Source organism: Dama dama, chromosome 21, assembly GCF_033118175.1.
Source record: "Dama dama isolate Ldn47 chromosome 21, ASM3311817v1, whole genome shotgun sequence".
Taxonomy (NCBI): domain Eukaryota; kingdom Metazoa; phylum Chordata; class Mammalia; order Artiodactyla; family Cervidae; genus Dama; species Dama dama.
Genome location: NC_083701.1, coordinates 43110530 through 43124565, shown reverse-complemented (window position 1 = coordinate 43124565; position 14036 = coordinate 43110530). Strand labels below are relative to the sequence as shown.

The 14036-nt window shown below is 41.9% G+C and overlaps 1 protein-coding gene across 2 annotated transcripts in view; it reads left to right on the top strand.

Annotated features, from left to right (window-relative positions):
- The window catches only part of ZNF704 (zinc finger protein 704), a 247315-nt gene extending 233985 nt beyond the window's left edge, over nt 1-13330 (top strand). The window contains exons 9-10 of one of the 2 annotated variants that reach the window (XR_009689561.1): nt 605-1677; nt 3200-13330. Coding sequence is in view for 1 of the 2 variants with exons in the window: in XM_061123549.1 (XP_060979532.1) it covers nt 605-716 (112 nt within the window). In the remaining variant the exon portion in view is untranslated. Of the gene's footprint in view, nt 1-604 lie in introns of both variants that reach the window. The other variant, XM_061123549.1, reaches the window with a different exon arrangement.
- The last annotated feature ends 706 nt before the right edge of the window (nt 13331-14036 follow it).

Here is a 14036-nt window from a genome sequence, read left to right as displayed (position 1 = left end):
GAGGACCTCCCCAGGATTCCCTTGACCAGAAAGCTAGACATTTGAGAAGCCAGACACCACTTGAAAGTACATATTTTAAAACTTGAAAGAGTAGTGCTCACTGCTGTTAATTCTTGTATTTGCTCATGTAATTCAGTGTAATGAAGATGTCCCAATGGACATGTCTCTAAATGGACATGTAGAAGCTGAAGAAGGCTATAAGTACTCTTAAAAGTAGCGAATTTTAACAGTTCAGTGAAGGGCTTCCCACCTGGCTCAGTGGTAAAGAATAGGCCTGCCAATGCAGGAGACACGGGTTTCATCCCTGGGTCAGGAAGATCCCCTGGAGTAGGAAATGGCAACCCACTCCAGTATTCTTGCTGGAGAATTCCATGGACAGCCTGACTGGCTACAGCCCAAGGGGTTGCAAAGAGGCAGACAAGACTGCGTGCAGGTGAGTGATGAAGTATGGTGAAAACATCCCACACAGGTTAACCTCTGTACCTAGAGAGACCCCCTGCGGTGTGGCCTAACTTTTTCTAGAGCTTTCCAGGGATTTTGAGGTCTCCAAAGAATGCCTCTAGAATCCCTCGCACTGAACGCCGTTTCCTGGCCTGTCTTACAGGAAGCCCAGGGGAGAGGGCAAGAAGTGCCGGAAGGTGTACGGCATGGAGAACCGGGATATGTGGTGCACAGCCTGCCGCTGGAAGAAAGCCTGCCAGCGTTTCATTGACTGAGGCGTGGGCCCCTAGCCCGCCCCAGACACTCCTGCCCTCGTGTTCTTCCGAGGGTGTTGAAAAGTGCTTTTCCTTCCGTACCAAACCGACTTGAAGCCCAGGGAAAGCACTTCTAGGAATCTTGGTGAAATCACAGCAAAAAGCAAAAAAGGTCACCACCTTCCCTGTTCTTGCTGAGAACCCAGCTGAGAGCAGCTGTAACTATTCTTTTCTTTAAAAAGAAAAGTCAACTTTTTTTTTTGCTGTAGGTCTAGGTCTGAAAACTGTGGACTTCTGTAGCAATTGAACCAACCAAGCCCATTTTTCCTAGAAAGGAGGCCTATTTTGATAAACTTTCTCAATAATACCATTTCTGAGATCTTTTTTTTTTTTTTTTTTTTTTTGACACTTAAGAAGCTACAAGTTACTCAGTAGCATTTGTATAAAGAACAATAGCTGTTTTCATTGTGAAGTCTTTTCCCTGTTCTCAATCGGACTTCTGGGAGCAGTTCACATCATGAGGTGTTGCCAGGAAGTGGCAGCACTCTGGGTATCTTTTCTATGTCTTTTTTGTTTGTTTTGTTTTGTTTTGAAGAATGGCCCCAAATTGAACCATGGTAGAGCTGTTAGCTTGAAGGGCCCTGGAGGGCATAAGCCCGAAAAGAGATTGATAGTGGACATCACCAGCAGATTTCAGCCCCAGCTGAGTTCAGGACATCCCTCGTCACTGTTGGAAAACGTCTGGGAGTCTCCCTCAGAAGCCCCACCCTGAGAGATGGCCCCACCTACTTTCTCCTGGCTACAGTGCACTCAAGACCTGATGTGTCGCCATCTGGGTAAGCCTCGAAGCTTCCTTCAGTGATGCGATGCCAACCCCAGCTCAGATCTGTTCATCACTGCTCATCTGACAGTTGCTGCCGGGTCAGTGGCTCACCAGGCCTGCCTTCCCTCAAAACGCCACAGCAGACTGGTTTCAGAAAAGGTAGAGAACTCAGACCATCCCAGTAGGTTGCTTCAGACCATGCAGAGCACAGCCTCCATGCGTTCAGAAAGTCATGTGAGGTCAACATCCATCCCGAGTGCACTTTTATAGGTTTTAGGCTTTAGTGCACCTGGGAGATGGGTTCATGAACACTATAAAGATTATATGGGGTAAGGGAAGGTCCAAACCTTTATTTTTCTTATCAGATTATTGGAGCTATTCATTAAGAATTCGCTCAGAAGGGAATGTACGAAACACCAAAAGGAAATTGCGTGTTGGTATAGGAATCTCTCAATTCAATAGGACCAGGGCTTGCACTGTGTTCCATTTATTAGACTTTCTAGCCTGGTGTGTGTTTGTTCGTCCGTCTTGCTAGGAGTGGTGCCAGGACAGGGGTAGTTCTCAAGCCCTATAAATAAGCTCATTCTCTGTCTACCCTCCTCTTGATCGCCCTGCTTGAGTTATTCGTCCTGTACCTATGCAAAGACGCAAGAGCACCTTATAGGATGCACCGTGTGGGACGGGGGCCTAGGATCAGCCATAGGAATGTTGAATGAAATTGCACAGAGCAAAGTTTAATATATTTAGAGGTTGTACATACACTTTTTTTTAAAGAGTAGAAAGAAGTCATCTAGTCATAACAGATATCCTTGGTTTTTTTTAATACACAAGGGGAAAAAGGAGGTTCTACAGTGTAATAATCTGTGCGTTCATATATTTTGGCGATTTTATTTTTTAAACTCTCATATGACATTTGAAGAATTATTCCTTGAAAGAGATCCTGTTTTCCTCCTTCATTTTTCTTTAAAAACATTTAAGAGAGCAGAGAAAGAGCTTCTCTTTTAATATCACATTGTGATTACCAATCAGTACAGTACCAGCTATAGTGTATGACAAGGTCAGCCGGGAAAGGGTTTTTTAAGAACAGAAACGTATTTGCACCCTCTATCCCAGCCTGTCTTTTCTTCTCCCTGGTATCCTGCTGCTTCACCCACTGGCATCTCAGCTAGAAGGGGACGCTCTGGCCTGAACCAGGAAGCCCTGCGCTGTGACTGGACTGCCCAGCGGCCACAGTGCCCACTGGTGAGTCCCAGACTGGTCAGCCATGAGCAGGCTCACTGTGGACTTCAGTGCTATTGGGTGTAACCCTGGAGGAGAGGGTTTTCTCTCCAGCAAAGTTCCATGGCCCTTGCTCCTTGGATTAAATCACTAATCAAAAGAGATTAAAATGGCAAGGGGTTAAAGCTATCCTCCCACTCCCAGAACTTTGGGAGAGATGGTGGCTATGGACAGTCCTGGTGTGCGGCTCTGTGATTCTGCCCCCAGAGGGACAGTCCATGACTAGTTCTGGGCTCTGGCCTGGCTGAGCCAAGCTCAGTCCTTACCTGATTATTAGCTGATGCACGGGTATAAGCAGAAGTGTAGACCTGAATGCAGCTTCCCTGGGATTTCTTCTCCTTTCTGAAACCTTCTTCTCACACACTGTCCACATCTCTGACCCATGCGGGTCTCCTTTCTTCAGGCCAGCCCGGGACTCTGCGTGTCCTCTGCTCCAACTCCAAGGTGAGCACAGACCCTCAGTACTTCCTGCACACAGACACCTATTCTCTGCACCAAGGCACGTTATGACTGGGGGACCACCAGGCTTCACCTGGCTGACCTTCAAGAAAAGGGATAAAATTTCTTTCAAGCCACCCAGAGAGCTACAAATTGTAATATACAACACTGATTGTAAATGCTAAAATTAAAAAAAAAAAAAGAGAGAGAGATTTTGTTATATTTTGGAACTAAATGATGTGCCAAATTAAGCCCAGGATTTATTTTATGCCTTCTTTGTGGTACCATGTTCTTTTGTGTCTTCATTTGTCAGGGGGAGGAGGGAGATGAGTGAGAAGGAAGTCCCAGGGCACGGAGCTGCTTAATGGCAGCCCCGCCTACCGTGGGCAGCTCAGAGAATGTGCAAAAGGAACGGCAAAGGCAATGCGTTCTGGTCCCAGAGTCTTTCTAAAGAAGGCATGTGGTAGCCTTTGACTTTTCTCTCCCCGATTCCCCTTCCTGCAGAAAAGATTTCTCATCTCTCTCCAAAGAAAGCACTCCCTGGTGATGGACAGGCTTCTCCAGATAGCTGCACAACAGACAGCAGTCATTTTAAGCCTTAGTCCTTCCCAGAGGATGTGCAACCAATGAGTGGGAGGCAGTGTGACCACCTGGAGGAAACATCCGGTAGCAAGTGGGTGGGAAGCCAGAGAGGGGATACAGGAGGACTCTGGACCCCTGACTGGGGTTCACCATCCTAGTGCGGATCAGCTGGTGGTGACTGTCCCTGGGCATCTCCGAGGGAGCTGCCATGTTCCCATCCGAGGAGCCAGTGCTTAAAGCCAAGAGACAGCTCCTTCATGGGAAGTGCACGGGCAGGGATGCTGCATGCCCCACGCACATCCCCGGTGGGCATGTGCTACTCTCCTCCTCGCTTGCTAAGAAGTTCCCTCCATTGTTTGGCGAAAGTCAGTGTCAGGAAGAGGGCAGTGGGTTTCTGAGCAGGAATGTGCGTGCCTGTCATAAACTCCGTGCACCAACAAGGCAGGTGCCCTTTATGAGAGGAGTCTTTGTCCAGTCATAACCTTGTTGCAGATGAAAACTTTTCAATAGAGAAAGATGCACGTTACAGTTCTTGGACTTTCCAACAAAGATTTAAAAAAAAAAAAAAAAGTTACATGTATGTTGTAAAAAGGGTCTGAAATTAACATGCTCTCTGTCAGATTTCAAGATCACTTGAAGTCTACTGTCACTGATGTCACACTAAGCCACACTCAAAAGCAGTTCTGAATTGGCCAGCACTGCTCAACCCATGTCCGCCTCCATCTGACTTCATTGGAAAAGGAAAACGCAGCACTCACTTGGGAAAGTTTAGGGAAAAGTGGCACGAACTGTACATATGGGAGAGAATACCTTGAGAATAGTAGCAAAATACTGCAAAAAAAAAAAAAAAATCATTTCCTCAGGGAAAACTAAAGGGTATGTGAAAAGTGGATCTGGAGAATTTTAAGACTAGAAAGGTTTTTTTATTATCTCCAGCATCTTTTCTGGTCAGAATAATTTCTGTTTGTTTTTTAATGAACATACCATTTCATGACCAATTTCCATGAACTGGACAGTACTAACTTTTTGAGGTGTGGAGGAATGCTCTATGAAATGGAGCAGTTTCTTTGTTTCTTAGACCTGCATTCGAAGGGTGACGTCTGAACCACAACACAGTCCCTGGTGGGTTTTCACAGACTCATATAAGGCTGTTTCTGAATGTAATTATGAATATGACGCCTTGGTGTTCCTTTTTATAATCGGCTGGTTGGAGAACTGATTATTAGCTGTACGCAAGAATTCTGTAGGGGAGGGATGTGAAAGTTGTGCATTTTGCTTTAATGACAGGTTAAGGAGCAAACTTCCATGGACTTTTGTGGACAAGGTGCTGCCTTTTCTCATGACCCTGTAGAATTTCTATTGACCACATCAACTGTAGCTCTGACCTATATGAACGCAGGGGAGAATTTGTGCATACAAATGAGTGGAAACAAGAGCAGGATTCATGAATATGTATGAGGATGCGGATCATTGTGGAGAAAGTGCTGGGCACATGGGTCAACTGGAATTTTCGTTTCTCTAAGAAAATCACCCAACCAGCAGCACACACGCTCTCTCTGTTCCCCATACCTGTGGGGCTTCCTCCAGAGCGGAACTGTTTCCTTCTTTCACATTGTAACTAGTCAAACTGGAAATTGGTAAATGAAATGAGCTTATAAGCACTTTTAGGTACCAATTGTATCACTAAGTAATGCACACCAGTAGAGCAAGAAAGTGTAAAATGTATTTAAGACCGACTGGTTTGCTTATCATGACTAACTGTAAAAACCCAGATCCAATGATACATGTGCTTTAAAAGGTGTATCTATCATAGGACTAGAAATCAAAATGGGAATTTTACTTCTGGTCCTGTTTTGTAAATAGTTCCTTTTTTGTTTTTTAATTGAAGACAATCTCATGTTTTATAACTTTTCTTGTGAGTCTGAGAATCACAGTAGTAATGTGTTGTGTCAAAATGTGATCTTAAATACAATAATAATTATAACTTAATTTTCCAAATAAGGCAAGAAATACACTGCGTAGGCTTCTACAATTCTGAAAGATGTGACATTTTTATAATAAGCATTAGTACTTAACTTCTCAAGTTAACAGAACTGGAAATATTTTACAAGATGCAGCGTTTTATAATCACAAAGAACATGAACATTTTGTGGGAAATGACCTTGGTTTTATACATTGTAGCTTATTTTTTAAAATACAATATTTTACCAGACAGGAAGTGTTAATATTGTAAGCAATTCCTGCTCTCCAAACAAAGGGCTATGCCTCTTTTAAGCAAGCATTTTGATGGATATCTTTTCAATCCACCCTCTGCAGCAAGAGTAGAAATGCAGATCAGATGGAAAGATTATTACAAGAGAATCAAGATTGCAACAGCTACTCCCTTTATCTTTACCAGTGTTTTTTCAAAGTATTTGGGGAAAAGAAAACACTTTAAGAATCATATATCTGAAATCTTTAAAATATTAATAGATATGCTTATAGGCAATGAGAGAAATAAACTTGTAAATTCTGTCATGTACTGTGATAGATTTCTGTCACAAGGACAAGCTTAGTGCTCAGCCTACCAGAACCACAAAGCTGCATTTGACTAGCAAGTGTCATTTGATGGTAATTTCTAAAATCATAGTGTATAAGCCCAAAGATACAATTCTTAGCTGATTGGTGATGTTTAAAATAATTTTGTGCTCACCACTAACTAAACAACTTTCATTTCCTTATCAGAACAAGTGCTTGATTTTTCACATGAGAAGTTCACAGACAGGCAAGTTTGAGATCAGAAAGTCACTATATTCCCAGGAGTCAGGGAACAAGGAAGGCTACCATGGAGAGTTGATTAACCACACAAATAATTCTGAGCTTTGCCAAAACCATTTCATAATGCATTAATTTTTTTCTAGCCCACTCACTGTTAAGCAAGAAAACATCTTTTCTTTCTAAGATTTTAGTAATTCAAAAGCTAGACTAATTAGTCAAGTATGCAGATAACATCAAAAGAAAAGCTAGGACAGAACAGTCTTACACCCATTAGGCAACCCCTGTGAGGTGGTCAAAGGGTCACTCAGACTCTGCTTTCACAGGCTTCAGAATCTGCACACATGAGGACTAGAAATGCAAAGGGTTACGGGAAGACATGTACAGCTTCATCTCTGAGATGAGGCAGTCCAATGTCTCTCTTCATTCTCTTGGAATATCTCTAATGTTGGCATTACAGTTTCCCAAGAAGTGTTCATTGCTGCATGGTTTTTGATCAAATGAGTCTTGCTTCATATTTAAATAGAAGCCTCCTAATGGTACATAGCAGATGCGTTAGAAAGAACAGGCAAATTGTGTAAATGAATGATTCAGATCAGGCAAAAGAAGGACACTAGAGAATGACAGAGATCACAGTGAACCAGAGGACATGTGTCCCCATTGAAGGGGGACCCCAGCTGTAGACAATCAGAACCATGCAGAAATCAGGCCCAGGGCGCTAGACCTTCTGACTTGGAAATATGTTACCTGACACTTGATCAAAATTCAGATTCTTGGCCAGCAGTGTGCAGACCAAAGAGAACCTGTATATGGACAGACATAGCCTTTGGGCACTGGTTTCAACTGTTGGGAAAAAGCAGATTTCACCTTCCATAGCCATCAAGTCAAGTTCTTCCAGCAGCTCCCCCAACTCACACATTGGCACTATCTGGGCAACTAAAATTTAAAAAGGGAGAGAAGTCAGTTCTCCCCAAAAATCACTCTCATGGAAGATTTGAGTATTAAAATACAACATCCTTAAACTAGCCTTGCTTCTGATCAAAATATACCGAAGTATTATTCAGCTCTCACTCTGCCTCCTGGCATGCCCAGGCCGGGCCCCTAAACATTGAATGACTGTAATCCTAACTTCCTTACTGTTTTCACTGCCGTGACCACTGTGATGAGGGGCTGGCAAAGAGCAGCCTTGTGCCTTCAGCGAAGGCAGCCAGGAGCCCCTGCAGTTTCAGATAGCACACGTTGCCTCCTTGTGCCAAAGCCCTTTGCCAACCCCTCCACATCCCTTCCCACTCCATCCTGCCTCGTGAGTTTTCATCCCAGGATAAAAGTTCCGTTGTTCCACCTCTGACACAGCAAAACCCTTGCTTCATAACTGGTAGGTCCTTAGGTATTTTAGAGTGTCCACTAACCTCAAAATGGAGTTTTTCCATGTAGAAAACCTTAACATCTTTCCCTGAGGGCAAAGACAAAGTAGGAATAAATGTGTCATGGAAAAAATTAGAAGTTGCCTTCTTCATTTGGATAAACTAGATAATTTTAGAGTGTATCTTACACCAGAGTCCTGATGGTATTGGGATAATCACTAACCCTTTCAGATATATAAGAAAGTATGTCTCTTTCAGATACATGACTTCCTTTGACCCTCCCTAGTACTCAGCATAGAATGAGAATATTTAAAATTACTACCACCACTTCGAAAGCCAAACCTGGTGCAAGTTATCTTGAACCTGAGTCAGCCTCATTACTACGTCCAGGGAGGAGGGAAAGAGCAAGTTAAAGAGCTGGCTTAGACCTCAATCTTCCAGAATGACTCTAGACCTGAGAAGACCCCAGGGACCCATGTTCTTTACCCATCCTAACAATCCAAGTATTTCAGCATAGAAGTAAAGAACCCTCTCATTCACAGTGTCAAATGCAGACTCACTCTGAAATTTATCCCTTTTGCCTACCTTCCAGGCCCCCATCCCCTAAATTCTAGCCATTTAAGTGGTTAATTATAGGAGATGACCAGCTAGTGCAATGTTCTGAGTTAAACTTTTGACTCCTTTGAAAAAAGTTATCTTGCTGCTAACAGTCAGCTTTTGCTATCCATGTAAATTTGTATTGATGCCCCCAAATTTGAAAATAAGCTCAAATTTACCGTTTGTAAGGATTAAATTGAAAAATACTGTCATCTCAAAGTTGGAAATAGCTGGTAATATTGTTATGTCACATGGTAAATATGAATGCAACTTAAACAACATTGACAATGCCTGATGGTTCTGTCATCATATGATTGACAGGTTGACCAGTCCATGAATGGATGGTCCTCTTCTCTCATCAGCTCACAGGTTTCACAGGTTTTGAGTAAAGTCACTCACAAGTTTAGTCATGGAGCTAGATGGGCCTAAACCATTTTGGCCCATCACCTGCTTTTTGATAAATTATCCTTTTATTATGTTTCTAAAGCAATACAGTACTAGAAGAGGAAATTGTGAGCTTTCCTATTCTGGTGGAAAAGAAGCCCATTTTGCAATGGTTATCCCCAATGCCAAGACAGTGGCAGGACTTAAAAGGACCCGAGTTCTTGGGAACAAGAGAAAAGCTACCATTCAAAAAATAAATAACTGTAGATTTTGAAAGAAGGTGGAGATTATGACTTCAACACTTAGGCCATAGTCCTTTTTTCTTCAAAATATTCTTTTCCTATTGAGCACCATCCACATAACTATTAACTGCCAGCTTTCAAAGGAAAGCTCCCCGCTATTTATATTATGAAAGTGTCAAAAATTAATTCTCATGTCTGATTAACTGTTATATTTACATACTTACTAGGGGCAGTTCTCTAAATTTTTAATTCAGAAAATTAGCCAGGGGAGCAAGCAGCAACTCCTGAAAAAGGCAAGAGCACTGTCATTAAAGAACAAAATTTTCTTAAAAAAAAAGTTTCTCATCTATTTCCTTCTGAATTCTCTTTACATCCCTGACTAAAGAGGAAAAACCAGCAGCAGGAGAAGACTTTAAGGGAGAGAAAGAACAGTCCCCATTCTAGTCAATAGTCCCTTTTTCCCTTTTGGCAACCGTCTTGAATTCACTAGCAAAATGTTCGTCTCCCCTCTGCCTTAATCTGCCTGAGCCAGCGGCCATGCTGTTTTTAATGTATGTTTGCTTCCCAAAGCCCTGGATTAAACATTTTCGCTTCTGTACTCTTGCTTTCTCACTCTTCAATTAAGGTCCAAGGGGATAAACACTACCAGGACTTGCATGTTAGGCTGAGTCGATGAGGCGCCTCACTTCCTTCAGTGAAACGTTTCCATTTGTCTCCACAGTTTGGGATGACCATTCAGAGAGCAGGTTGATCAGCAGACAACCTGCCATATTCATCACAAAAGATCCGGTCAGACTCACTGACAAAGAATAGCAAGGCAGATACCTAGTCCTTCCACTTTGATTCAAAGCCCCCCTTGCAAGTCCTCTACCCCCATGAGTCCCCCTCCGGAGCAAAGCCAATGGAGTGATCAGGACAGAGAAAGAGAGCTTCACGTTCGTTGGTCTGGGCCCTGACCTCCGCCCAGGATCACAGAGCGTGAAAATGGAACTGACCTTTATTATGTGAAAAGGAAGTGGCTCCTGAGGGGTATACTTGTTTTAAGTTTATGCAAAGAGAAGGCTCTTCCAGTCTGCTCGTGTTGTGAAGCACGTGTCTCTCACTCCAGTGGAGCTTCCTTCCCATGTTTTGGGCACAGATGACCAAGACAGGAAAGAGGCAGAGCTCGGGGGCCAGTGGAATTACCCCTCAGGGATCTACGGTATAGCAATCACAAACTACCCCCACCTGAGGGAAATTAAAAAAAGATGCGTCACTGTGGGCCCCCCTCCCCCGGTGGTCCAGCGGTTAAGACTCCGTGCTTCCAATGCAGGGGACACGGGTACCATCCCTTAGTTGGGGAACTAAGATCCCACATGCTGTGCAGTGCAGCCAAAAAGAGAGAGGGAGAGAAAGATGCATCACTGCAGACTGTAAACTGTTGCTTTGCTCTTTACGCCTTTTCCCTTACACTCTGCTAATTGGAAAGCAATGACTGTGATTTGACCAAGCCCTGTGATGATAGCAAAGCTTCTTCTTCCAAAGTGTCCCAGCTGTTTAGGGAACCTCTGTGATCACTGGTAGAAAGCTTTAGAATAGATTTAGATGTTTAGGGAAGAACTCAATACCCCCCAAATATACTTGTTCCATGACTTCAATAACTGAAAATATCCTGGGTGTAAAATAACCCAGGCAGGCAGATCATATATGTTTTTAAAAAAATGCCATTAATCAATATTTTCCTACAACACGACCTTAAATTCCTATTTTTATAATTAATGGTTGGACGATAGTCAGCCATTGAAACATAAGCTCTCTGGAATAACCAGACATTAGTGTAGTTTCCAAAGTGTTTCATGTATCAAAATCTATATACTTAGAGGAAGAACTCAGGATAAGAAAAAATCGCTAGGTCCCAAAGGGTTCGTGACTATCATCAAATACAACTGCCGAGTGGCCTGTGGTCATCTTTTTTGAATGAGGGAGCCGGGGAGTGAGAGAACCACAGTCATCACAAAACCTCTGTTGCCCTTCATCCATGATAAGATTTTAAAACATTCTACTTTTAAGAATTAAGCCATCTTTCAAGTTGTTTTCTACACCAAATCTAACCTATTCAAATAAAATGACAAAATAGCTAAAAATGGGGTTTTTAGTGGAAATGCTGTCAGTAGAAAGCATTGCTTTTTAGTGCCTGCTAACAAAAAAAAAAGAAGACTCAGTCCTTCCTGTGAGATGCAAGTGTTAACATGACAGTGTTAACTTGGAATCAGGCACTAGTTCAAAAACAATGAGGCAGTGCTCTCCAATTTTTAGAAATCTTTCAAAATACAGTCTTACCACTACTTAGAGGTAAGTACTTGTGTATAAAAGTCTTTAATATTAGTGAATGAATGTAAAAGTGACAAGCTATGCATTTTCAAAGGGTGATGTTATTTTGTATCCAATTCAATTTTTTTTTTCATAGAGACTTACCACAACTACAAATTATTCAAAACAGACTTGAATGCATATCATTATGGAGATATAGGACTTCCAGCTATACACTTCTAGCTGATACTTTTAAAGACAGTGCATTGAAGCTTCAGGCTCTAAACAAATCTCAGCCACAAAGGTGATTAAAGGAGAAATGGTTTATATTTTACTTCTTCAGCAGAAATGGGAAATGTGGGTGTTACAAAATGGGCCCAGTTTTTTTTAGAGGTAAGTGTTCTAGTAACTGGATTAGCAAGCAAACAAAACTGCATGAAGTTAATGAATATTGCCTTGGATAAATATAGCATAGGCTGTGTCTATTGTGTGTAATTCGCAATCTAAGGGGGGAAAAACACTTCTCCAAAGGGTTTGGATTATATAGTTTTAAAGAATATAAAAACAGAATATAGAAATATAAACAGAATATAAAAATATTGTCCTGCGAAGAAAAATCATTGGCTTTTTTTTTTTCAAAATTAAACTGAGATCATCACCTATATTTTTTTGGAAAGTCCATATAAAATAAACACACATGTCTTCAGCATTCTTGGGGATTTTGTATTCCCATGAAACCTTTTCCCCTAATAATTTATTCTTGCTCCTTAATCAGTACTTTCCTATGTTACTCGGCATGAAAAATAAAATTCTTTCCTTCATCTGACAATGTTGACATAAAGAACTCCATTTCTCTGCCACTTAGGATCTCTTCTGTGTCCATTGAGAAAGTTTCTCAGCTGTTTGTTTGTAAAATATGGAAAAATATACTTCTAAACCTGGTACTTGTGGTTATACTGGATATGTTTGCTACCTATTTAGAAGTTATTGGGGGCTGGGATGTGTCTTTTTATATGATTTTTAGCCAAATCCAGATGTTCTGATACTACATTTCTGAATACCTATCTGACTGTAAATACAGCCTGAGGAGGTTCAGGTTAATAAACCTTTTACGTGACTGTTCCTCAGCCATGCTCCTTGCCAGCTTTGGGCACCTTGTACATAGATTTGTTGAATGTTTAAATGATGCTGTTTTTCTAAATGCTGTTATCTAAAACAACTTTTTGAATGTTTTTTGCTTTCCATTGTTTGGGACTTTGTGTGTTGGTTTAAAAAAAAAAATGTTTCCTAAATATTTAACACCAGGAAAACAATTTCAAATAAACTGGTGCTAATTGAAATAGAAGGCAGATTTTCAGATGGAAGATTTACAGTATCAAATGTTGACACCAGTTAAATGAAACTGTACTTTCCCAAGGGGACAGCTGGCATCTACCTGTCATGGGCATCAGAAGGACCCCTGATCGTTTACAGTTTCTGTGGCCCATTTAAGTGTAAAATCAAGAAATGGTGCTGTCCCCCCAGAGTTGAGGATTTGCTACATGGGTCCTAAGGAAGCATTTAAGTAGAAGTAAGGGTCTATAGTAAGAATCATTTTAGTAATAGTCTTCTGGTCTTTGGACTTTCATGTTCTGTAATGCTTAGCTGTAACAATGAATATGGTGTTGCCAATCTAGTCTGACGTCATCGTCACCCTGTATTTCCTGTGTGTATGGTTCTACCTTGGGTTGCACTGGCACGTGCCGAGCCAGAACACTGGACTTTCAGGAAGACCATTCTGACTTCTACGGTGTCCACACACATGCATTTAAATGCACTTGTAACTGGTTAATTACCATGAAGTCTAACTTCCACTTAATAAAAGTTTTTGTGTATCTGCTTCTATTTGGGAGCTGTTGATTTGAGTAAAGGATAACCAACTGGTACCCAAGAAAGGTTCTCAGGGGTTAGAGAGTTTGAGGTTTTACCTACAGTTGTAAAAAAAAAAAAAAAATTTAAACCAAAGGGATCTCTTTCCCATAGCAGCTGCTCGCCATCAAGACTATTTTTAGAAACATGTTGTAGGTACATCTCACGTCTAGAGTTCAGCCTGGATAATTTCAACTCAAACCCATTCCCTTGGCAATGAGTGCCCAGATACATCAACTTCTCACCCAGTGCTGCTGATCCTGTTGCCCAGATCATGTGAACTCAAGCTGGCAGACAGAGGAAACTCAATGTCTAGTCTAGTGCCAAGCCACTCTGGAGACCCTCCTTGAAGGCATGGCCATGTCCGCTAGAACTTGACATATTCACCTCCAAAGACCAAGCATATGTATTTGTGCAGCAAGGCAGCAGGCTTTGGAGTTCAACAGATTTGGACAGAAATCCGAGTTTCGCCTCTTGCGAGATAGATAACTGGACACGAGATTTAACCTCTTAAGTCTTGTTCTTACATTAGGAATGATAATAGGAGAGATGAAAACTAATTAGCCTGGCTTAGGCAAAATCTTGATCTAGTCTAGTCCTCCCTAGCTGGGGTGGGGAGGGCTATGACTCATGGTCTGCTGCCTGCTTCCAAGAAGCTCCTACCTCATGGAGCTGTTGTCAG